Source organism: Narcine bancroftii, chromosome 8 (genome assembly GCF_036971445.1).
Source record: "Narcine bancroftii isolate sNarBan1 chromosome 8, sNarBan1.hap1, whole genome shotgun sequence".
NCBI classification, from domain to species: domain Eukaryota; kingdom Metazoa; phylum Chordata; class Chondrichthyes; order Torpediniformes; family Narcinidae; genus Narcine; species Narcine bancroftii.
Genome location: NC_091476.1, coordinates 73,542,840 through 73,566,888, shown reverse-complemented (window position 1 = coordinate 73,566,888; position 24,049 = coordinate 73,542,840). Strand labels below are relative to the sequence as shown.

The window sequence follows — 24,049 nt, the reverse complement described above, 5'->3', positions numbered from 1 at the left end:
TGCTTGGCTTCGCGAGCCAGTTTTGTAGTCCCGAGCTCGGGACTTCGACTGACCTGAGGGAGCGGGCTTCTCTCTCCACAGCGGGCCTCCTCGCACGGGTAAGGCCTTCACCTTCTTCTTCCAATGTCTTTTCTTCGTCTCTTCTTCCCATTGCTTTCAACTTTTCTTTCTTTGCTGCCATTTTCTTCCCACCTTTACTTCCACTTTATTTTAATTTTCGTGTTTGTGCCTTTGTGTTTTCTCTGTTTTTCTTTTAAACTTTTCTGGAGAGGGCTGGAGTTCCCCGACCGGCCACTACTCCATCACGTGACTCCGTCCCGGCATGGATCCTTGATGATCGCTGCTGCTCTCCTGACAGCAGTGTTCTCCATAGATGTTCTCAATTGTGGGGGTGGGGGGGGGGCAAGGTTTTGCCTGTGATGCCCTGGTCCACATCCACTACCTTTTTCAGGGGTTTATGCTCGGTGGCTGTAGTGCGTGTCGAAAGAACCAAAGACTTGTTGATGCAAACCAAGGCTTTTATTAACTAAAAAGACTTGTTGATCCAAACCAAGGCTTTTATTAACTAAAAGACTGGAGCATATCACAAGTAGGTCGACCAGTCCAGAATGACCTGGTCTGGCTTGGAGCAATCCTTTAAGACCTGCCAGTAGGTGTGGCTACGCTCTCAGCCAATCACAGTCATCCTACACTACCATCCGTACATATACACATTGGTGATCGAATCTGTACTATCACAGTGGTATTGGCATCCTGGTTCCAGACCTGACACAGCCAGTCAGTGCACTTTCCACATGATCCAATAAATGGCGGTGCTGACTCGAAGGCTACTCCAGCATCTATTGTCTATACATTTACCAAGTCTTTACAGTGGTATACGTTAAATTACAATTACACCAAGATGACTGAAAGATGGCAGCACTGCTACTGGTGGGGATGTGTGGGGAGCAAAGAGTGGAGATATAATGCTCTTGCAGGGTCCAACCGCCCAGTTAACTGCCATCCAACTCTGTTAAAGGGGCCGATGGTGGTTTAATTTAAAATCTAGCGACCCTGGGGTCTGCGCCCAGGATGGGGGCACCTCTGATCAGCAGCGACCACGAGGGGTTGCAGACACCAGGAGAGTGGAGGACTGGTGCATGGCACCAGCAAATGGAGAGACCAACCCCCCACCCCCCCCCCCCCACCCACCGGGAAGGAGAAGCAGAGGAGATGACCCGCGGGACGGTGACCACGGCAGCGAACCGGCGAGGGGCCTCTGCGGCTGAAAGACCCACGCCTGTGGCGGGGGCTGCTGGCGGCTCGAGGCGAGGAACCCACGGTGGCTTGTGGGTGGGGGGCTGCTGTCGGGAGACTCGCGCCGAGCTGCCAGGGACTGGCTCGAGACTAGTTGAAGGGGCACTGGGGATCGGGACCGGGATGCAAGGGGATGGCGAAGGCGCTGAGGGGGATCTGGAGCTCGGGCTGTCGATGGCTTGGTCTGTACTCTGTGTAGCTGTGGAAGAGGTGGAGGTGAATCCACAGACGCTCGGTGACACGGGGTGGGGGGGGGGGATTCTCTTTACTCTTTCTCCAGCCCCTTCACACTTACATCCCGGTAAATCGGCCGTTCATTGTCCCGGGTTTGGCCTTTCACACTAGATCACTGAACGCTTTGCAAGGGGTCCATCCCCGGCGTTTGCTCTGGTCTGTTTTTAATAGAAAGTGCCTGCAATGCAATTGCCTGTTTCACACTTGCCTGATTTCCACGCTGGTGTCTGCAGACAAGGTCGAGGCCGGCAATCCGCGGCATTGAGGAAATTTTGCTCTCACACTTGCCACTTTGAAGGCCGATTGGCGTTGGATTCCTGGGATCATTGGCAAGTGTTAAAGGGGCTTCTGATTGTAAGAGGCAATTCCTGCCGATGGCGAATCTGTCCGCTTTGCAGCAGGCAAAAGGCAATTTCATGTAACATGACGCTGTTTTATTTCAATGACAATAAATAGAAAAGGTATAATTAATATCAAATAATAGATAAAAAATATGGGAAACGAGGCAGTTTTCTCTCTCTGATTAGAACTTAGTCTTGGAGATTTTTTCCTTAAAGCTCAGTTGCAGTAATACTACCTCGATTTTATTGAATGAAAGGGAAAGATTCAGAGGTGGACCTTATTTGTGCATTTATCGTAGTTTCATTGGCCTATAATATTGACTGACAGAGGAATTAGGCTAATAGGAAAGAGGTAGGGTGCGAATCTTGATTTGATGGATGCACATATTAACCAATCAAAGGAACCAATCAGGTTGCTGAGGCGGGACGAAGGATTTGATTGACGGGATCCACGACCAAGTAAAAAGGAGAAGGCGGGAAGCAGAGGATGGGGAGTTGGCCGGCCACGTCATTGCGCGTTTGATCGACGTGTGGGGTAGCCAATCGAAACAAAGAGCCGATTTCCGACCAATCAACGCGGGGGGCGGGGAAAACTGGACGGGGAGCAGGAGTGCGCAGCCGCGGGTTTATTCTGACGTGCGCGGCGCGCCAAGATGCTGGAGGTTGTGTGAGGAGAACGAGGCCGAGGGGGACAACCGAAAAGGGGAAGAGGAGGAGGCTTTTAAATTTCTGGGCGACGAAGAAGGTCGCCGCGAAAACCAGAGAGAAGCGGGCGACGCCACGACTCACCAATGGAGGAGCCGGGCCGCTTCTACATGATGTCGTCGTTCGGTCAGGCGCCGCGCGAGCGAGGTGCGGGTGCGCTGCGGCTGGCCTTTTTTTCCCCCTTTAACCGCGTACGTCTCCATCCGCCAGCTGAGTGACAGGGTCGGCAGGCCAATGGGAGGCCGAGCGCCGATCGTTCGGCAAATGGCGGCGGGGTCCTTGGGGGGGAGGGAGGGGACGGATGGCGCTCCCGCCTCCTCTCCGCCGCCATCCGCCATTTTCTGGCCGTCCATGATGTGACGGCGACGCCGAGAATTAAACCCTCTACGATGAAAGGGCGGGAGGAAGAGACGATCCCCTTCGTTTCATAAATTCGACGTTGTAATCTATCCTTTTCGTGCCTCGGGGAGGGGGCGGGCGAGTGAACTTCGACCGTTGGGAGGGGGGAGCTGCCAGGAAAGGCCGTAGTTCGAGGGTGCCGACTAGGTTTCACTCCCTTGAGTCCTGCGCACCCCCCCCCCCCCCTCCGTGTCGCAGATTAAATGGTAAGATTGTGGTGGGGAAAGCACAGGTATCACCTAGCGCTTCCTTCCCATTGTCCACCCTTCACTTCTTTGTCTAATTAATATTTTAAAAGATGAAAAGAAATAACTTTCCAGGTGATCATATCGCCCGGATGCGAGGTGGACTGACTTCGTAGGGATGTCCTTTTGTGAGAAACAGAAGTATCTTCACAGAATTTGCTCGAGACAAAAATCGAGAACAAAGAACATTTATTATACAACAATGCAAAGTTGGGTGCTTTCCCTTACCCTGGGAATACACACACATACACTGGGGCTCACCCAACTTTTATACAGATGATTTCAGTATAGAAATACCCTTCCCCTTATTTCTGCCTCCTGGATGAGCAATCCTGTCTGCCTATGTGCTGTTTCTGTGAACTTGGAGGACCAGGGGGTATCCTGTCTGTCCCATCATGTCATTGTCCTTATTCACACCTTCCCAACCCTCAGGGCTTAATGCTAACTTTACTTCCTACATTCTATTATCTACCCTTATCCTATTCATACTGGCTTTATTCATTACACATATATCCATACTAGCTTTCTTCATCTCATATTTTTATATTAGTTTTACTCATCTCTCACACTTTTGTCTCTGTTACCTTCAATGTACTGTTAGGAGCCCAAAGAACCCCAAAACCCAGCAGCAATAGACATTCACCATGACAGACAAAAGTTGCTTTTAATTAAGTTCAGAAAAGTTTTTTGTTTCCCAGTCCAATCTCACTTCTCATTCCTCCAAGTTCACTGATTGCAGGCAATTCTTATACCGCGCACAGAGTTTAACAGGTATAAAATTCAGGTTTGCAGAGATTCCAGGATTTCCACAACTCAGGTACCACCATCAGTCACCTCAATGTCTTGCTGATGAAACTAGCCCCATCAGGGTTCTTTCAGGCTAGCACAGAGTTCCTTTTCTTCCAAGAGAAACATCAGACAGATAGCACTTCCAGCCATCCACCGCTCTGGAGCTTCTGTTTCAGTTCCAACAAGCTTCTCCTGGCTTGTTACAGCTTTCTGTGACACACACAGTCATAGACTCCCTTCTGTCTCTCTCTGAGACTCAAACTGCCAGGCTGCATGTCCTCTCTCTCACTTGCAAAACCCCTGACCTTCTCCAGCAAACAACAGGAGTTTCTCTTTTGGTTAATCTGTTGTTTTAGGTAAACAATAACCTCTCTGTGAGGAGGTATTAGGAGACAGCCTGTCTCTTGCTGAGGCTTTAAAGACAGTAGTCCATTCATCCACTTCAAATCAACAGCCACCTGTGAAATCTCCATAGCACTCTCCATAACTTCTGCAAAGTCACTGTGAATATGAAATCTCCAGCATTTCAAGTAAGATCTGTTTTAAAGTGCGTGTATTTATGTAACCACCTCTACTTTTACCAATTTATCTCCCAAAAATATTCCTAAATATTCTGTCACAGCCAGGCTTTCCACACTACTGGGTTTTGCCAGCATAATGTGCCATCAAACCCTCCGATAATCGGGAAACGCCACCTCTTTAGAGCTGGATTTTCTGTACTTCTGGATTTTGCCAATGTAACTTGCTATCAAAAGTTACGGCAACACCATCTCTGGCGCCAAGATTTCAGGACTATTTGATTTGGCCAGCATGATTCAGTATTCCAATATTCCGGAAATTCTTCAGTGCCAGTGTTTCCGTACTATTGGATTTTTCCAACCTAATGTACTATCAAAACTCTGATAATCCAGAAGCGCTGCCTCTTTGGCGCTGGGTTTCCCTGATTATCGGATTCTACCAACATGGTGTACTGTCAAAACACATCGAAGAGGTGGAATTTCCAGATTATCAGAGTTTTGTTAGTATGTTAAAGGCCCTGGGTGACAAAAGGTATCTACGAGGCGAGTCAATCTCTCACCCAGGCTGACGCTATTACGACATGCTATGTTAACGTACAAAGTCGTGCAGTGGTGAATATATTCTCAAATGAATGAGTGAGTGTAAAGGAAGTGATGAGGGGTGGGAATGTGTAGGGGGAGTGGGCACTCATCTTGAAAGGAATAGAATATAAGAGCAGGGATGTGATGTTGAGGTTTTATAAGTGGATGAGACCCATTTGGAGTGCAGGATACAGTTCTGGGCTCTTTGATTAAGAAAGGATGTGCTAAGTAATGATACCAGGAATGAGGAACATTAGATGGCTCTTGGACTGTACTCCTCAGAGATATTTTGAATGTTGAAAATCCTGGACAGTAGATGTGACAAAGTTGTTTCCCATGTTAGGAGAGTCAAGGACGAGAGGGCACAACTTCATGAATTATGGGTTCCCATTTAAAACAGATGTGGAGGAATTTCTTTAGCCAGAGACTGGTGAACCTCTGGAATTTGCTACTATGGGTGGCTTTGGAGGACAGGTCGTTGGGTGTATTTAAGGCAGAGATTGATAGGTATCTGAATAGCCAGGGTATCAGAGGTTATGGGAGAAGGTAGGGGAGTGGGGGTGAGTGGGGAAAATGGATCATCTTGTGATGGAATAGCAGGGCAGACCCAACAGGCTTGTTGACCTACTTCTCCTATATCATGGGTGAGGGGGTTCTGGGGAGGAGTTAGGTGATCAGTGAGGGCTCTGGGGGGAGTGGGTGGGCACTGGGGTGAGTGGGCAAGGAGGTTCATGGAGGGATGAGAGTATGGTGCAGGGGGAGTTCTGGGGGGGAGTGGGTGTTTTTAAAATATTTTAGTATGTAGTGTGGCCATTCCGTGGAGAATATATTGCCTGTACCTTTGACCTCATTAGATCATTCTTTAAACAGCCATCTGGTTTATCCTGCATTTAAAAAAAGTATTAAGTCGGAGGGACTGACAGAAGTCTTGCCTGCTTCCTCTTCAGAGCTCCTCTGGATGATCCACCATCTTGGTTAGGATTTGTGCTCATGGCCTTAATGTGGTAACCAGAACTCCCTGTTTGTGGACAGATATAGATATTGCTTGCCTGGCATAGCAGCAATGACCTAAAGTGACTGAGGCAAATAAATGCATATTGTGGTGGATATATTTGCTTGCTTCATAACATTCAACAGCTAAAGTTACTTCAGCTATTACGCTTAACACAGTTTGTTTCAGGGGTGCAGGAATCCTTGCTATTGTCACTTCCAATGCTGCCTGAGCACTATCTAACTGGATGGCATTAACATCAACTCCAGTTTCCATTAGGGCACTCCCCTGTTTCCCTTGCTACCCTTTCCCTCTGTCTCTTTTCCTCCAGCTCTCCACCCCTTCCCTCCATTCAGAGAGCTACCCCTCTTAACATCTCAGCTTTTTTCCCTTGTGCTCTCTCCTACCCTATTACTTCTTACCTGTGCTCCTGCCCCTGCAACCCCATTTTATTCAGATGCCTGTCTGCTTTTTCCTTGTACCTTGATGAAGGGTTCAGGCCCAATATGTTGGTTATGTACTTTTGTTACGTTAACAACACCGTTGCTTGCAGTGTTTCTCCAGAATTTTTGTATAAACTACAATCATGCCATCTGCAGATTTTACTGTCCCTTCCAATTGGCTGAACACTGTGAAATGCCTCGACAGAATTTTGCCTTCATGTACGATCTATTGCATCATAAATATTAATAAACAACAATTATTGAGGGTTGGATTGTGAATCAAGGTTGAAAATTGTATGCTCTTTAGGAATTAATTTAAAATTTTTGGATTTTAGCGTGTGCTTTGAACCTTGGAACTATTGTTATTCAGAGGTGCTTCCTTTTCAGTTGATTGTTTATGATCGTGAGCTTTTTATCATGGCATTCTTTACAAACCATCATTTTGGTTAAATCTGATCTTAAGAGAATGAAGAATTGTGGAATAATTAAATTCTACTCAGCTAAGGGCATGAATTAACACTCATCTCGAGCACTAAAGAAAATTTAGCTGACTTAATCTTTCCATCCAACCAACTGTTGTGAAATCTAGTCAATTTATTCCTGCCTCTTCAAGATCCTATGTCAGGAGTTGTTACTGGCATCCTGTTGGACTGCTTAGGGAGTGAAGGAGCTGCTAGGTGTGTCATTTCTCTGGTGCGTTCTGACAATGATTGGCTGTACTTGGGTCTGTAGTCTGATGCTTTTTTTCCCCTTGGCTTCCCCTTTTCAAGATGACTTTGGGCAGAAGAGGAGGAAGAGAAGCCGCTGGAGTAATGAGACATCCGATCAAAAGACAGTGATCCCTGGAATGCCGACTGTGATTCCACCGGGTTTGACCCGTGAGCAGGAACGAGCTTATATCGGTAAGAATTCACTCCTGTGTCATTCCTGATAAGCAATTCGCGTCATAGGGAAAGGAAATTGGAATCCTGTTGTATTGTTCATGTGCAGAGTTTTTTAACGTTGCGATGTATTTGCTATAATCCCATTAAGTTATTGAATATATTGGGGGTGCCACAATAATTAGTATAACTTGATGAGCTATATGTTTATAAAACTTGTCTTGTAATCTTTGTTCTCGGCTTCTGCCTTTACAGATGTTGAACAAGAAGTTAATATAATTTATAAATGATTCTTGATTCTGTGAAGTGTTCTATTTGTCACAAGATTTACAGTAAACCTCAGTAGTAGGTGTGTGAGATGTTCATACTTATACATACAACTGGAATTTGTGGCTGACGGTGCAATTACAAATTATGTCTTGCCAAAAATTGGAGGAGACCATTTTTGAGCTGTTTAATATTAGGATGAGTCAGCATGTGTGCCTGTTGGGATGGGTTGATCTGCACATGTCAGGAACAATGCAGATATTGGAAGAGTAAAACAATACCGAGCTGGCACATGCAATGTACCAGATGACGCTGCAAGTCGTATTAATGTGCTACTTTTGAATCCTCTTTACCTAGAGCTCTTTTGCCGTAACTTTTGGCCAAGTAAATGAACAGTGCACAAGCTATCATTTAATTGCAGTGTTTGGGGAATAATTAAACTCACTTCCTACAAATGTTCTTTGAATTTTTTTTAATGGTATTAATGCTTTCCATCCCCTCATCTTCCTCCACACCTTTCCACATTTTGAACATTAAGGTTGCAATGAAAAGTATTTGATCAGCCTTGTATTTGGTTATTGTGATTGGCTTGCTCAGTAGCTTTTATTTCTAACTGATTTTGGAGTCTGGGATTGGGCACGGTAAGACTCCAGCAAGCATTAAACTGTGAACCTCCTTGCCTGACTTCATTATACTGCACTCTGGTAGAACATTTTGCATATCTAGGGTTGTTGAGTAACTTATAGAGATTGAAATATGCTAATTTTCTTATTTGTGGTATTTTGCTACAGTGCCACATTGATGTTTATAATTTATCATTGTATATTATATTCCTAATTACTGGTGTTTTTTTTAAACTTGATTACTTGATTGGGTGTTAAGCGTATCAGGAGAGGTTTTCAGTAAGCCTTCCTCTACTAAACCCTGAGTCAGCCATCTTGCAAAATGTTATTTAGTGGTGGGGATGTTTTTGAAAAAGAATACTAACATTGAAGATTCAGCTAGTAAAAAACATTGACCTATCTACTTCTGTGTACCCCTTTGAGTCCTGGTATTTGTACTGTTCCGCATGCTGTGTGCTCATTGATATTTGTTTCTTTGCCAGCTCTTATTTATATTGCACGTAGAGATACGGCGTCTGTTTGTGTACTAGTGAGTTAACCTCAGGACACCATGATTTTAGTGTGGGTGGCTGGTGAATGTGTGTGCCTATTCTCAGGAGAGTATTAAAAATATGGATGTTTCCCATCAATATGACCTCCTGTTGAAGGTAATTTTGTCTAAAACAATTACTGTTCTTTTGTTAATTGTATCCAACTATCATACTTGGGTAAGAAGAGAGAAATGTTTATATTCCTTAGAACAAGCAGTTTAGAGTGTCACTGCTGCCCACTGTAGTTTGAGTTCAGCTGGGATAGACAAATTCCCTCTTTGTTTACATTCACTAGAGGGAAATAATGGATTTCTTCACTTTCTCTTCCCAATGTCTGCTTGGGGCAAAAATGGTCCTTTTGTTTTGGCCAGTTAGTAATGTCCATAAACCAGCGGATATGTGGTGTCAGAACTTTACTATGTGTGGTGCTGCAGCGCAGTGAGATGGCTGACAGGATTTGGTGGATATTTGTGGAGAAGGAACGAGTCTATTTGATAGGCTTTAGTGTTTAACTGCCTAGAATATAGCCATTGCTAAATGTTGATTTATCCAAAATGGTTCAAGCTGAGAGAAACTAAGTTGGATCATTGCTAACTTTAGATGGAAGCTGGATATTAATTCCAGAGTAAATGATCATCTTTTTACTTATGTAATGAGTTTGCAATGTGAACTGTTGGTGAGCTCACTTGCTGTCTGGCTAGAGAATTTTTTTTTTTCCCTTCATTGCTTGACAAAATGAGGAGGAAGTTGGCCTCCGTTCACATTCTGATGAACCTGGTGGTAGTGGGATAACTGAACAGTGTGGAGTCAGGCTCCTGAATACCATTGCTCCTTGATCCTATGCAGGCCCTATCATGCTGAGTAGACAGGAGGTGAAGCTGCATACATGCATCTTTTCTCTGAATTTAACTATTTGTATTATATCATACATTTGCAGACTTTTGCCCTGTGGTTTGTACATATTTGTTTGGTACAGTCCCATGATGTTAGCACTACTGAGAGGTCTTGCAGGGTAACTGCCATTGAAGTTTGTGTAATAGCAATGAATTAGTCTTGTGTTGTATAACTTTTAAGACACTGCCCAGCTGGAGCTGAGATGAATTGAGCTCTTGATTACTTCACGAGTTTACTTTGTACAGGGATTGATCCAGGTCTATCATTGTTTACTGGATTGAAACTGCAAATGCCAACATTTCATGACATGCTTATAATACTTATCCCAGAAAAGGTTTTTAGTTATTCTGTCTGTTTCAGCCGTGCACATCCACTAAATTTAACCTGTTAAATCATGGTGTTAATTTTTACCAGTTCTGGTAAAATTGGCTGTACTGTATGTACTTTGGCTTCAAATTTGACCAAAAGACATTTATTACTAGGTGTCATTATCAACAGGGCTGGAAGAATCAGAGGGGACTCCTGAATCCAGTCTGCTGGATTCTGGAATCCAGATTGGCCTGTGATTCACAGCCTGTTCCTGTTTTATTGAGCAAGTTTTGCCTTGATCTTAAAACACTGCAGAAAACTTTGATGGAAATGGTTTAATTTGATGTGTGTGGATGCTTATTTGGGAAATTAAAAATGTAACAAGAGATTTAAATTTGGCTTCCTTGATTGGAACAAGAGAAAGACTTTAAAGCAATTCTTCTAGCCCTGAAAGAGCAGTAAAGCTACTGATTTCAATTAAGCTTTCTAATTAAATACACATTTTATATTGTGGCAACCCTAATATTTACTTACTAATTGTAATGTTAATGGATTTTTTTATGCTGTTACAGAACTCTTATTTTAATGGTATCCATATTAGGATTGTGTTCCAACTTGGGCCAAGCTTCTGTCAATGTTGTTAATGAAATGCCTCATTTCTTGTTTATAATTTTTTTGGACTAATATTTCATGCTGTTGAAACATTCATTGCACTGTTTCCAAGCTCCGTGCTGTGTGTTGATAACGATTTGAGAATTTATGTAACTTTTCTTTTCCGTCCTTTTTTTTCCTAACCTGGTTTCTTCCAGTGCAACTACAGATTGAAGACCTGACTCGTAAACTGCGTACCGGAGACCTTGGTATCCCCCCAAACCCTGAGGACAGGTTGGGAAAGTTTTAAACCAGCTGACAGTAACATTTTTCCTTTTCAATACTTGGTGTCATCGCATAAGAAAGTGTGATGTGGTTTATTGGAATGGTTAATCTCATAATTATGGTATCCTTTACCTGACGCTATTTTCAGTACAGGAATGGAAATGGTCACCTTTATTACGTTTTTTTTTCTCTTGAAGTTAAACCTTGTTGACTTGGTTAGGGGACAGCTGTGGTCTAAGTTCACACTTTTTTTCTGATGAGCAATAGTAAAAAGAGGGAAGGCAGTGAGTTAAGATAATAACCATTGAATTAAGTTCTTTTAGCTACTCGTCAGCTATTGCTGGCTCTACTTTGCAGAACTTTGGCCAATGTGCCCTTGAATTCCAATCCTGCTGTGGTTAAGGCAAAGGCTTCGCAGACAGAGTGTCATCAGACTTTGTGTAATGGGGACTCAATATCTTTGTTTGGCCAATCGCATAATCTGTGTGTTGCCAAAGCCTGCAGTAAGGGCTATCTTTCCCTTTCACCACAGCCTTGCTCTGTCCACCTTGTGTTCCAGATTTCAACTCCCTTGTGTCACTACCACCCTATCATAGATCTGGCTACCCTTTGTTTTAGCGAGTAGCCATGTTCTGCGATTCAAAATACAAAAGGGGCACCCTGTTCCAGTGGTACCTAACTTATGCTCCTTCTGAAATGCTGTTTGAAAGGAGAGAAGTAATTGAGGCCATTTCTGTAAACTGTTGGAATTTAGAAACCACATCCCAGAGATGTACTTTGCATTGATTTGTCCCAGTTGACTAGTTCTCATCAGTTCAACATCTTGTGTCAGGGCAGTGGGTCTGATGCATTTCTGCGACCTCACTAACATTTCAAGAGCCCACTTCTACCAAGTTGGTCATGGATAAAGTAATGGGCATCAGGACAGCTTGGTGTCAGATTAGACATCACCTTAAGTTCACATGAAGCATTTCTGCCATGGAGTTTTCATTGAATTAGTTAAAATCTAGTTCAACAACACTGTATCTGCCATTTCCAAAGCACAGGTTGGACTCATTGCAACAAGAAGAAATGGCAAGAAAAGCCTTTGGAGAACAGAGCAAGCACTTTATCGACTATTATTGGGGCAACTCCCAGGGGGATTGGGGTGTGTTGCATTGTTCACAGGCTACTTCTTAACCTCAGTCTTGTTCAACAGTCTTCTAATGTGAACTGCTCTTAATTCCATCACAGGAGGGTGAGGGGACTCTCTTTCCAAACTAAACATGTTTTATAAACAAAAACTGGTGTGGTTACAAAGCAGTATTTGGTCGCTTACCTACTGGCACAAATGAACTGAGATCTTCCCACGTAGATGTGGAGGCCTGTGGGTTTTGAAGATCAATAATGCAGGCAGCACATTCCTGCTGACTTGCCCTGGGAACGGTGATTGTGAGGATGCGCAAGAGAAATTTCAAGTGACTTTCTTATTGTGTCCCTACCCGTCTCTTTGCCCCCCACCCCCCCCCCAACCCCAACCCCTAAACCAACCAGAATGCTCATGCACAATGTACTGTTAGCTTGGCTAAATTTAAGGTCGCCCTCTTTAACAATACTATTTTCTCCTGACATGAGTTTTAACTGTGTTTAGTAGCTGTAAAACCATCTTACTGCACGTGCTGTACATCAGTGCATGGTTGCCAGGAGTTTACATTTGGGCCTTTTAAATGCTCTTTGTAATCCAATTTTTTTTCTATGCTCCATTGCTTATTTAACTGTTTATTTTCCATTTAACGAACTTGTCACAATTTGAATCCCATAGTTACATTCTTTCAGTTAAGGTGCTGGTTTTGGTTGGACTTATTAACCTGCTGAAATTTTATTTAGAGTACTTTTCGGTTTGCTGCCTTTTTTGTACATGGTGACGTTAGGAGGTGACCACAGCTGTCCTTCAGATATTGTTAAATAAGTATTACTCAGTAACAAGCTTTTTTTTAATTGTGGTAATGTAAGGAAATGCTTGCTTTCTCGTATGCACGTGGACAGTTGAAAATGTTCCATGTGAGCAGGAAATCCACTGGTCCTGTCAGCCAAATGTGGGTACAAAATTGGAAGTAGAGAACCATACTTAAGAACTGTTGTGATACCAAGAATATCTGGAGTACATCTCCAACTCCTTTGATAAAAGCCCTTGATTGCAGAAACCAGCTTAGCATCTGTTCAACAGAACAGAGTTGAATGAAGCACCCTCTGGAATAAATGGGTGGCTTGTAATATTAACACACCAGATAATTCTTTGGTTTTCACCTCTGTGAGGGGGCAGGTGCCAGGATGATTACCGTATATGCAGTTGCATAGGATGATCCAAAACATAAAAAGGGTGTAAAATTCTTACCTTGATAACAAAGTCTCAACACTGCTGCCGTCTTCCCACTGGCTCCGACACAATCCTGCCCAACCCTGGTTGTTATTTGTGAAGTCTCAGCATTCCCCCGCAGGGTCTATGTGCCTGGGTTGACTGCTATTGGCTCTGTGGGCTTTAAATGGCCTGTTACAGGAGCCGGAAGCTGTTTACTTTAACATATCCAAATAAAATGTAAACCTTTAAATGATTATTTGTTATTAAAATAGTGTGATTTGCTTTAACAGCATCCATTGGTCAACGGTAAGTGCCAGATTTTGGGGTGGCATTGTCTTCTACAAAGAGTATTGCTCAAGGCCACCATTTTAGGTGGAAATTGCAGGGTTGTCCTGTACAACTGCATATATGGTAGTTGGAATTAAACAAGTGAGCTTCAGAAACTAGCAAATTTGTCTGCAGCCACAAAGCATCTGAGACAAATTGGAGTCCATGGTGTTTACAGGTTAATCCGAGAAAGAGCTGGGAAATTAGGCTGATGCAATGGTGTGTGAGACCTGGCTGGAAATTTCAGAGCCCAGTTACCAACCCCAAATTTTTTTAATTGTCAAAGGCCTATTCAACATATTGGTAGAGGCAATAAGATTGAATCATAATGAACAAAATGGACTATTTGCTGAGGAATTGCTGATAGGAAATGCAGAAAGAGTGCAGATTTTTGTTTCTGTCTGCATGGTGGAAGTACTAATAAGTAATCAAGGGGTTTCATGGAGAAGGAACAAAGGAGGTTTTATCATTGGAATAAAATGCATGAGCAAATTGGTGGATGTGTCTGGGTCTGATAACACTCTCCCTGTGGTTTTAACGCAATGGCTGCAGATATTGACACACTAAATTCTGGAGAGAGCCCAGAGGATCAGAAAATAGCAAATGTAGCATATCTCAGGAAAGGAGAAACAAGGTGGAAAGCAATGGGTCAGTTCGCCTAACATCTGGGACAGAGAAAATTCTGGAATCTAAAATTTAGAAAGTCGGAAGACATTCGAGTGGAGTGAACAGATTTCGACAAACAGGGAGAAGTGTGATGAATTTGCTAAAGCATTCAGAATGGATAATGTGGAACCAGGTGTGCTTGGATTTCCAGAAGGCTTTTGATAAAACGCCACACATGGTTACTGGGTAGGTTGGGGATTAATTTAACAGAAGGGCAGCCGGTAACTAATAGACTGCCACAGAGATCAGTGCTGGGCCTTCAGTTATAAATCATCGATGTAGATGTGGATGCAATGTACTGGAGACAAATGTGCTAGTGGAACAAAGGCTCCAAGTGATGAAAACCAAGCCAAAGGGTTAGGTGAGTGGGCAAGAACTGGTAGATGGAGAATGTCGAGGGGAATTGAGGTTACCCACTTCAGGTAGAAGAATGAATTCTGCTTACTGTTCAAATTATGACTGTAGGTGGTAGCACGGGGGTTGGTGCTGTTTCAGATGCAGGGATTCAATCCTGCATGCTCTGTGTGTCTGCCTGGATTTTCTCCAGGTGCTCCACCTTCCTCCCATGCACTATTCACTTTGATGTTGAATGAGCATGTACGAGAGAATGCATGGCAGGATACCAGGAATGAGGACTGCTGCCTCACAGCAAAATGGAACTGGAATCATTCAGTACGTTCAAGGTGGAAATTAACAGACATTAAACTGTATGCACACCACAAGATATAGAAGCAGAAGTCAGCCCGTCGAGTCTGCCCGCCATTCTTTCATGAGTTGATCCATCCTCCTACTCCCATGACCCTTGATGCCCTGACTAATCAAATACCTGTCAGTCTCTGCCTTAAATAAACCCAGTGACCTCACTTCCACTGCCTCCTGTGGCAACACATTCCACAGACTCGCGTCCCTCAAGCTAAAGACATTTTTTCACAGCTTTGTTTTAAATTGATGTCCTTTTATCCTGAAGTTGTGCCCTCTTCAAGACTCCCTGACCACGGGGAACATTCTTGCCACATCAACTCTCTAGGCCTTTCAGCATTCAAAATGTCTCAGAGGTTCCCCCTCATCCTTCTGTACTCCAGTGACTACAGTCAAATTTCAGAATCCTCTTTTTTTTAAAAATTTTTTATTTTTCACACCATAAATCACATTAGCCATGATATACACTATGTCTTTTTCACACATATACAGTGACTTTTCCCCCCACCCCCCTCTTCCTCCCAAGCCACCCCCCCCCCCCCCTCATCCATTTTAGGTATACAATCTAGGTTGCATTAAGCCAGTCAGACAATGTTGTCGTTCAACAAAAATACACCAGAAATTCTACTGAGTCCATTCTTTTCTTTCCTTCTCCTTCCATCAACTTAAGTAATGTTTGTCCCCGGTAGGTTTTCGCTATTGTATTTAATGTAAGGCTCCTATACTTGTTCGAATATTTCAATATTATTTCTTAACCTATATGTTATTTTTTCTAATGGAATACATTTATTCATTTAAATTTAGTAGTTTCTTCCTTTTAATTTGGTTATGTATTCCATTAATATTTAAAGTCATATAGTTCAGCGTAGCCCTTTTATATTTTGTTTATCTTCTCTTTCCGTTTTTCCATCATTACCTTTCCTCCTTTTCCATTTCTGTTTTCTTATTTTCAACTCTTTATAAGACAACATTCCTACAACATCCAACATTTTCCTTATTCTCCTATTTCTATCTTATTTATCCCCAATCTCCCCTTCCCCTCCTGAGTTGTCCTTTATCCCTTGTCGGACAACCACATCTCCCCTCTCCATTTGGATTTGCGAATCCACTCGCAAGCGTCAACTGATTTTGCAGTGGCCGCTATTTCCCCCCACCCCGCCCCCCCCAGAAAAGATTTCACTTTTCATATGTCACAAAGGTCACTCTTTTAATTCCCTCCTTATTCTCTCTATTCCATTACCTTCCCTTATTAATTCTTGTCTATACTATCTATATTTTCCTCTAAGTACAGATACATTCACGTATGCACATTGTCTCTATTCACTCTTATACCTCTTTACCCGCATACATATCAATCGTGATCATTTTTACTCTCATTACCCGTCTTCATCCCTCAGTCTATTTTTGTCTTTACCCACATACATATCAATCGTGATCATTTTAACTCTCATTACCCGTCTTCCTCCCTCAGTCTATTTTTGTAATTGTTCTGCAAATTTTCGTGCTTCTTCTGGATCCGAGAATAGTCTGTTTTGTTGTCCTGGAATAATTTTCAATACCGCCGGATGCCTAGTATAAATTTATACCCTTTCTTCCATAAAATCGCCTTTGCTGTATTGAACTCTTTTCTCTTCTTTAGGAGTTCAAAACTTATATCTGGATAAATGAAGATTTTTTGCCCTTTATACTCCAGTGGTTTGTTGCCCTCTCTTACTTTTTCCATTGTCTTCTCCAGTACCTTTTCTCTTGTAGTATATCTTAGGAATTTTACTACAATAGATCTTGGTTTTTGTTGTGGTTGTGGTTTAGAGGCCAATACTCTATGTGCCCTTTCTATTTCCATTTCTTGCTGTAGTTCTGGACATCCTAGGGTCTTAGGGATCCACTCTTTTATAAACTCCCTCATATTCTTGCCTTCTTCATCTTCCTTAAGGCCCACTATCTTTATGTTATTTCTTCTGTTATGGTTTTCCATTGTATCTATTTTTTGAGCTAGTAGTTCTTGTGTCTCTTTAGTTTTTTTATTAGATTCCTCCAATTTCTTTTTTAAGTCTTCTACTTCCATTTCTGCTGCTACTGCCCGCTCTTCCATCTTGTCCATTTTCTTTCCCATTTCTGTTAAGGTCATCTCCATTTTATTTATTTTCTCTTCTGTGTTGTTTATTCTTTTTCTTAAATCCTTAAATTCCTGTGTTTGCCATTCTTTAAATGACTCCATGTATCCTTTAATAAGAGAAAGTATATCCTTTATCTTGCCTTTCTTTTCTTCTTCTATTTCACTGTACTCTTCCTCTTCCTCTTCTTCTTCCTCTGGGTTGGCCATCTGTTGTTTCTTTGGTGCCCTTTCCTCCTCTTCTTTCTTGTTTCTATTGTCTTCTGTGGTCTCTTCTTGCTGCAGGTGTTCTGCAGCTGTCGTTGCCGGCTGTGGAGATCGACTCCCCAGTTGGTCCCCCCTCCCGTCGGTGTGTTTTTTTTCATTCGCATCGCGCATGCGCGGTTGCGCACTTTTACTTGGCTCTGCGAGCCGTTTTTGTAGTCCATTATTTACCGACCTGAGGGAGCGGGTTTCTCTCTCCGCAGCGGGCCTCTTCGGACAGGTAAGGCCTTCACCTTTTTCCTCCTTTGTCTTCTCTTCCTCTCTTCTTACCGTTGCTTTCGATTTTTCTTTTTTTGTCGCCATCTTCTTTCCACCTTTATACTCACTTTTCTGTAACTTTTATTTCTGTGCCTTTGTGTTTTCCTTTGTTTTTCCCGACTTTTCTGGAGAGGGCTGGAGTTCACCGTCCGTCCACTACTCCATCACGTGACTCCTCCCCCCAGAATCCTCTTCAATGCCGGTACATCTTTTTTCAAATAAGGTGCCCAAAACTGTACACAGTACCAAGTGAGGTCTCACCAGTGCCTTATAAAGCCTTGTATATGCTCTTCCTCTGAATGCCAACATTGCATTCGCCTTCTTCACCACTTGAGAGAAACTGGGGTGGGGGTTTGATAGAGGTCAAGCTTGGATCAGCCATGACCTTGCTGAAGGGCACAGTAGAGTAACTTGACTCGCTGGGTCTCAGCACCAGAGCAGATGAACTACCATACTTGAAGAGAGATCGCATTGGGTTTGTGATCTTGATAATTATCTGGTAGCACAATACTATTCATTAAATTTCCTGCCAGGCTTCACACATCGAATAGCATCTGGTTAGGTGGGGCATGCATTTATGCCAGGGAACTGCTTAGAAGTGTCTCAGCACCTCCAATTTCAGAGGGTAAATACAGATATAGTGATTATTAACCTGAGTTATTTTCCTTTCATTTCCTGCCAATAGCTTTCACACTTTAATGACTTGTATTATGGTTTCTTTGAGACTAAAACCTAAAACTAGGCTTTTAATCTAAACGTCAGAGCTCTTAATTGGGTTTTAATCAGAACTTGTGTTTGATCTTCCCTGTCAAATCAAACTGAGTGTTTGTAGAGAGGAACCAAGCTCTAAAATGGCTGCAGGACCAGTTGTTTTCTATTGCCTGTTTGCAGACTGCATTTTCCATTCTGCGATATACAAATGTCCACTTGGTTGGGTGGTCTCCATAATTCCAATGCCAGTTTGGATTCTCTGCGCTGAAACTGCACCGGTTAATTTGCGAAGGTGTTTGACTTTGAGCTTCAGCGCACGGTGTCCAGTGGGGCAATCTGATCAGTGACTTGAAAAAGTGCCTCGAGTTCTTAGGGTTGTAATGATGTTGAGAACAGCAGGATGCATTCTGCTTACACCTTCACCCAGGAGATTATTGAATTCCTGGTCTTTTTGATTGATTCCTTGCGGATTTGGATCAAATGGATATGAACGAGTGAAACGACAATTTATTTGAATCACTCAGCCTTTGATTTGGATATTCTATGACTTCAAATTTCATTTATAAAAGGGAGCAGCTGTTGCAACCCTAGCAACGTCGAGGCCTGTGTTTATGATTGAAATGCTTAATCATTACATATATTGACATACAACCCCCTGATTTCCTTTTAACCAAAATTCCCCTTTGACTCCTTTCTAAAACCAAACTTTTAAAATTTATATTTAGAGCAAAACTAATGGCAGGGTTTACAGGTGCACTACGTGGGAGCCAACCTGCAATGCATGGTTTGGAGAGAAGCTGTGCTTTTCTTGACCATTTTTTCTTCATTCTACACTAGAGCAGCTTGGGGCTGCTAGTACAGCTTTAACTGTCTCTTTAGCACATATCACAGTAGTAATACCACTAGGCTCAGTAGGCGCAAGAGAGCGAGCTTGTCTTCAGTCGACCTCTGAAGAAACTGGAAAAGGCCATTGTCTTGAATGACCTCAGTTCGATATTTAAGTCTGTTGATTGTACAGGCCAACACCCCATCTTATCCCACCCTAACCCTCCCACCCCAAATCCTACTTAGTACATAATTTATCTTGAGTTCTGTGCAGGTTAATGTTTTGCTCGAAGAAGCCAGCAAAAGTAAAGTCTTGCAAGATCGCCACAGAATAAGAGAACACTCATAATTAACAGGCTGCATTGTAAAACGGGTTCAAAATCCCTTTACCTGTAGGGGGCTGGGGGTGGGGTGGGAAGCTCCTCTTGTTGACTGAGTCTGCATACAAAGTTCAGAAGACATTCAGTGGAACAAAAAAAAATTGTTAGGGGCATATTTGCACAGAAACTGTGCCAGTAGCTGATGCAGAGTATTGGCTTAATGCTCGTGCAAAGATGTAGCCCAACCCCTGCATGTACTGCCTTTGCTAATTAATGGGGAATAACTAAAGCTCATTGGAGATATGTCAGTGAAGATCAGGCTGTTGTTCCCCTTGTTTATTGGAAAGTGGACCTTTGGACTTTTATATAAAGTATTTGAGAATGTGAGTGCTGTAGCACTGCCACCTGAGAATTTCCCTCCTGGGGCTCGACAACCCAACTTGCAAAAAAACATTTGTGTGTTGTTTAAGTCTTGATGCATTTAAAGTCTCTTGGTGCTCTGAAGTTTACTACCTAGAACTGCAGTTGGATTTTTTCAAAACAAATTTCTGTTTAATGATTTCCCCCATCCTGCCACCCCCATTTGACCTGAAAAATTGGTCCAAAAAACTCGACTATTACATGAATGTACACGGTAGTTTCACTGAGAATAAAGGAATTAATTGCTTTTAGCAGAAAGATGCATGCTTTTGCCTATCAGCGTGCACTGTAGAGCTGTGGGAGTTGGGCGCAGAGCTTAATGTCCATTCATGTGGTTACCTCTCAAGTAGTTAAGGCAATAACGTTTAAAATAAAGCAACCAGATCCACCCTCAAGAATAAAAGCTGCATAATAAGTAGCAATAAGTGGAATAGATAGAGGACCTATTGGGGAGCACTGCTCTTCCTGTGCCGTGGCTTGCATGAGTAACATTGCTGGTCTGATCAAATTTGTGGTTATAGAGTACCTTTAAAGCATTGTTAATCCCTGCTTCCTTTACTCTGTTACTGCCACAGCTGTGCAGGTGGGTCAGGACATGGGGACACAGATTTGCTTGTTTTGATGTTCGGGTGGAGTGGGTCTGTACGGAATTTTTCTGTTTGAGTGCAGTCTGCTTAGTCAACAAGAGGGCTGGCCCTTTCTGCTCGTGACCTTGAGCTCATTACAGTGTAAGTTGTTATTTGATATTTTCCTAAAACTGTCTCATTAAATCCCTGTTCACAGCCTTAGCACAATTCAAAATGACTCTAACTTAACCCAGCCTCTTCTGTCGAGGGCGTGACCGCTGAGTGTTCATTATGGTGTTAACCAGGTTAACTGTTCAGGAACCATAATCAGCTCAGGTTAACAGTTGTCTCATCTCGATGCCTCTGATCATTTGTTTAAAGCCATGGTAACGCATTTTGGGGCTAAGATGTCTAGTGACTTGGGAGGAAATGCAGGAGAGGTGTTAATTAAGCAATGAAATAGAATGACTAAGGTGAACTGGTAACAAATGAGGTGAATGTGACGGTTTGCGATTCCTTGTACAGGTCTCCCTCTCCTGAGCCCATCTACAACAGCGAGGGCAAGAGGTTGAATACCCGCGAGTTCCGAACTCGCAAGAAATTGGAAGAAGAGAGGCACAATCTTATTCAGGAGATGATTGCCCTGAATCCTGATTTCAAGCCCCCTGCAGATTACAAGTATGTAAAGGCATTTAATATGCTCACCTGCATGGATTGTGATTGACAGGGAATGGAGAGAGAGGGTGGGTGGGGTGGGGGGGTTTAGAGGAAGAAGTGACATTGATGGTTGAGATGGGGATAGGGGGGAAAATGGAAACACCGAATTACATGACTTGTTCGTGACATTAAATTCTGATTCTGAGTTGAAGTTACAGGGTTCTTTAGGGGAAGCTAAGGGGGTGAAACAGGAAAGTCTGCAGACATTATTATTGTAGTAAAAGCACAGAAATGCTGGAGGAACTCAGTAGGTCATGCAGAGTCCATGGGGGGGGGGGGGTGGAAGGGGGTTCTTTTAGTCTCTGTGGAAGCAGAACTGGAGGAAAGGAGACACCTTTCACAGAGCCAGAATCAACTTCCTCCTTTACTCCCATCTATATCCCATTAGCACTCTGTTGGTCTGTACTCCTTCCCTTGCCCTTTCTTTCCTTCTCCCCAGCCTTTGAATTCAGGCGCCTACCTGATTTTTACTTGTACCTTGAAGAAGGGCTCAGGCCCAAAATGTCGGTTATATATCTTTATCTCCTGTGGACACTATAAGACCTGCTGAGTTCCTCCAGCATTTCTGTATTAAAAGCCTAAGGGACCTGTGTAGAGCTGAGTGTGGTGGGTGCTTTCCCAGGTAGTTCTAAATGGAATGAAAGCCCAGAAAAACACTATCCAATTGGTAAGCAGTTTTGCTTGGTTTTGCAACCAATTGCCACCCTATGGCGATCTGTAATTAAAGAGGCAGAGTGTCTGACCCAATCCTTAACAACCTGACCACTGGGAAAATGGGCTTTAAGTGCAACATCTATACTTGTTGGTAAAGCCACATTTGAAGCATTGTGCAGTTATTGCCCTGCAATAAGTGGGAAAGGGTGCAGGAAGGATTCGCAGCGACATTAGTGGGACTGGAAAGTGTGGAGTACTGGAAAAGGGTGGATGCTCCTGTCCTCTTGTCTGGAGCAAGGGCTGGAAGGGTGCCCATGTGGGGTTGATGAATCTAATAATGGCATAGATCAGATGAATGGAGACCATTCTTTCCCCGGGGTAGGGAAAACTGAAACTAGAAGGTATAGATTTATGGTGTGAATAGGGAACTGAGGGACAACATTTTGACATGAAGGGTGGTGGGTCTGTGGAATGAGCTGCCAGAGATTGGGAGAGCTGGGTACATTTTCAATTAAAAGGCATCCTCTCAAATGGGTAATGGACAAGATGGGCCAAAGCTCCTGTTTGTGTGCTGTGCAGCAGTTGTGCTGCTGTCCAGGTTCAGGACACCTTTCAGTCATGTGTTGAAACAATTCGAAACAGAACCAGCAGAGATCACTCTTAGGAAAATGTTCCAAAGAACCCTCTCCCTCTTACTGGCAGTTTGGCTTCAGTCCTTATTGTAGGGCTGCCTTATTGTAGGGCTGCAGGTTGAAGAACAACGGTAGCAAAAGGAGTTCATGATTGGAAAGCCTTGCCTTCTCATGCACTCGTTACTAATTTTCATGCTGTTCCATTTCTCTCAGGCCACCAGCCACCCGTGTGAGTGACAAGGTGATGATTCCACAAGATGAGTACCCAGAGATCAACTTTGTTGGACTACTGATTGGGCCCAGGTAAAGGGCTCTTCTGGCCTGTGCTTCTGTGTTGTACAGGGAAATGCTAAACTGCCTGTTGCAAGGTGTGGGTGCTGCACTTGCGGTGAAAGCCTTGCATGCTTTCTACACAAAGTGGAAGGAAATTTCACCCACTGGCAGTGTGCTTCGTAAGCCAGTTTGGTAGCTGTTTGAAACATGGATGTCATTGTGGAGACCAAGGTGGCAAAAAAGTCAGCAGGTGTGTCTGGTTCTGGTGATTGAAACGTGACCAAGGCACCAGGAGAGACCTGCCCCTGGTCTTGGGCTGTTGAATATGTCATCCAGACACCGTGCAGCACTTCCTCGCTGCAGCACTAACTGACGATGCTGACGCCCTGTCAGACCCAAATTTCACACCGTACAGTTGACATTGTTTCACCCCCTAGCAGGTGAAAGTGTTTTACAGAGGGGAATCAAGGGGGTGGGGTTGTAAAATGGCACGCAGACGCTCGATGTGTTTGTAAAACCTCTCTCATTCAGGGGCAACACACTGAAAAACATTGAGAAAGAGTGCAATGCCAAGATCATGATCCGAGGGAAAGGCTCAGTGAAGGAAGGGAAGGTGGGACGGAAAGATGGGCAGATGCTCCCAGGAGAAGATGAGCCACTGCACGCGCTGGTCACAGCAAACACCATGGAGAACGTGAAGAAGGCGGTGGAACAGGTAAAGCAGTCCCACTCGTATCTCTCTCCACCTTGCTGCTAGTCCAAATACAACAAGAGCCTTTGGGCTACAAGCTTGGTTGTGTGTTACTTCCTTCATGATGACTCCTTCCAGAGTAAATCACTGATTGTTAATCAATAGTGTGGCCCACTTTGTGATTGAACAGGCTCAGTGCACACCACAGAAATAGATTGGATGAAATCTGATTTATCAGATCAATGTTTTGGGTGTAGTGAAGATGTAGGAACTTTCTTGCATTCAACTTGGTCTTGTCCTAATGTAAGGCCTTTTTGGGTGGATTTAGGGAATTTTTTGGAACAAGTTACAGGGGTTGTATTTCTGCAAAATCCAGATATATTTTTATTAGGAAACCTTGAAGGAACAAGGCCTAAACATATCGATTGGAATTTGTTAAAGTTGCATTATTGGGGGCATGTATTGCAGTTGCCTGGAAATTAGATAGATATCTGGATATGTCATGTTGGAATGCAGAAATTCAAAGTTGTAATCCTTTGGAAAAATTATATATAATTTGAGAAATATGCCATGTTGCTACATATTTGGTACCCTTATACTCAAATATTAAATTTGTAATATTGTCCTTTCTGTGTCTCTGGACCTGCGAGAA

The 24,049-nt window shown here is 43.3% G+C and overlaps 1 protein-coding gene and 1 long non-coding RNA gene across 10 annotated transcripts in view; one reads left to right on the top strand and one right to left on the bottom strand.

Moving 5' to 3' along the window:
- LOC138740867 (uncharacterized) overlaps nucleotides 1-2,753 on the bottom strand; it is a 28,201-nt gene extending 25,448 nt beyond the window's left edge. Inside the window, exon 1 of the long non-coding RNA XR_011343191.1 lies at nucleotides 1,739-2,753. This is a non-coding gene — a long non-coding RNA (uncharacterized lncRNA). The remainder of the gene's footprint in view (nucleotides 1-1,738) is intronic.
- Nucleotides 2,483-24,049, top strand: part of sf1 (splicing factor 1) — a 37,557-nt gene continuing 15,990 nt past the window's right edge. For 4 of the 9 annotated variants that reach the window (XM_069894109.1, XM_069894101.1, XM_069894102.1 and 1 more), the window contains exons 1-6: nucleotides 2,483-2,723; nucleotides 7,314-7,445; nucleotides 10,857-10,932; nucleotides 20,956-21,108; nucleotides 22,647-22,736; nucleotides 23,238-23,421. In XM_069894109.1, coding sequence (XP_069750210.1) covers nucleotides 2,663-2,723; nucleotides 7,314-7,445; nucleotides 10,857-10,932; nucleotides 20,956-21,108; nucleotides 22,647-22,736; nucleotides 23,238-23,421 — 696 coding nt within the window. In that variant the 5' untranslated portion in view covers nucleotides 2,483-2,662. Of the gene's footprint in view, nucleotides 2,724-2,904; nucleotides 3,018-3,076; nucleotides 3,182-4,365; nucleotides 4,540-7,313; nucleotides 7,446-10,856; nucleotides 10,933-20,955; nucleotides 21,109-22,646; nucleotides 22,737-23,237; nucleotides 23,422-24,049 lie in introns of those variants that run through there. The other 5 variants (XM_069894103.1, XM_069894105.1, XM_069894104.1 and 2 more) reach the window with 5 other exon arrangements.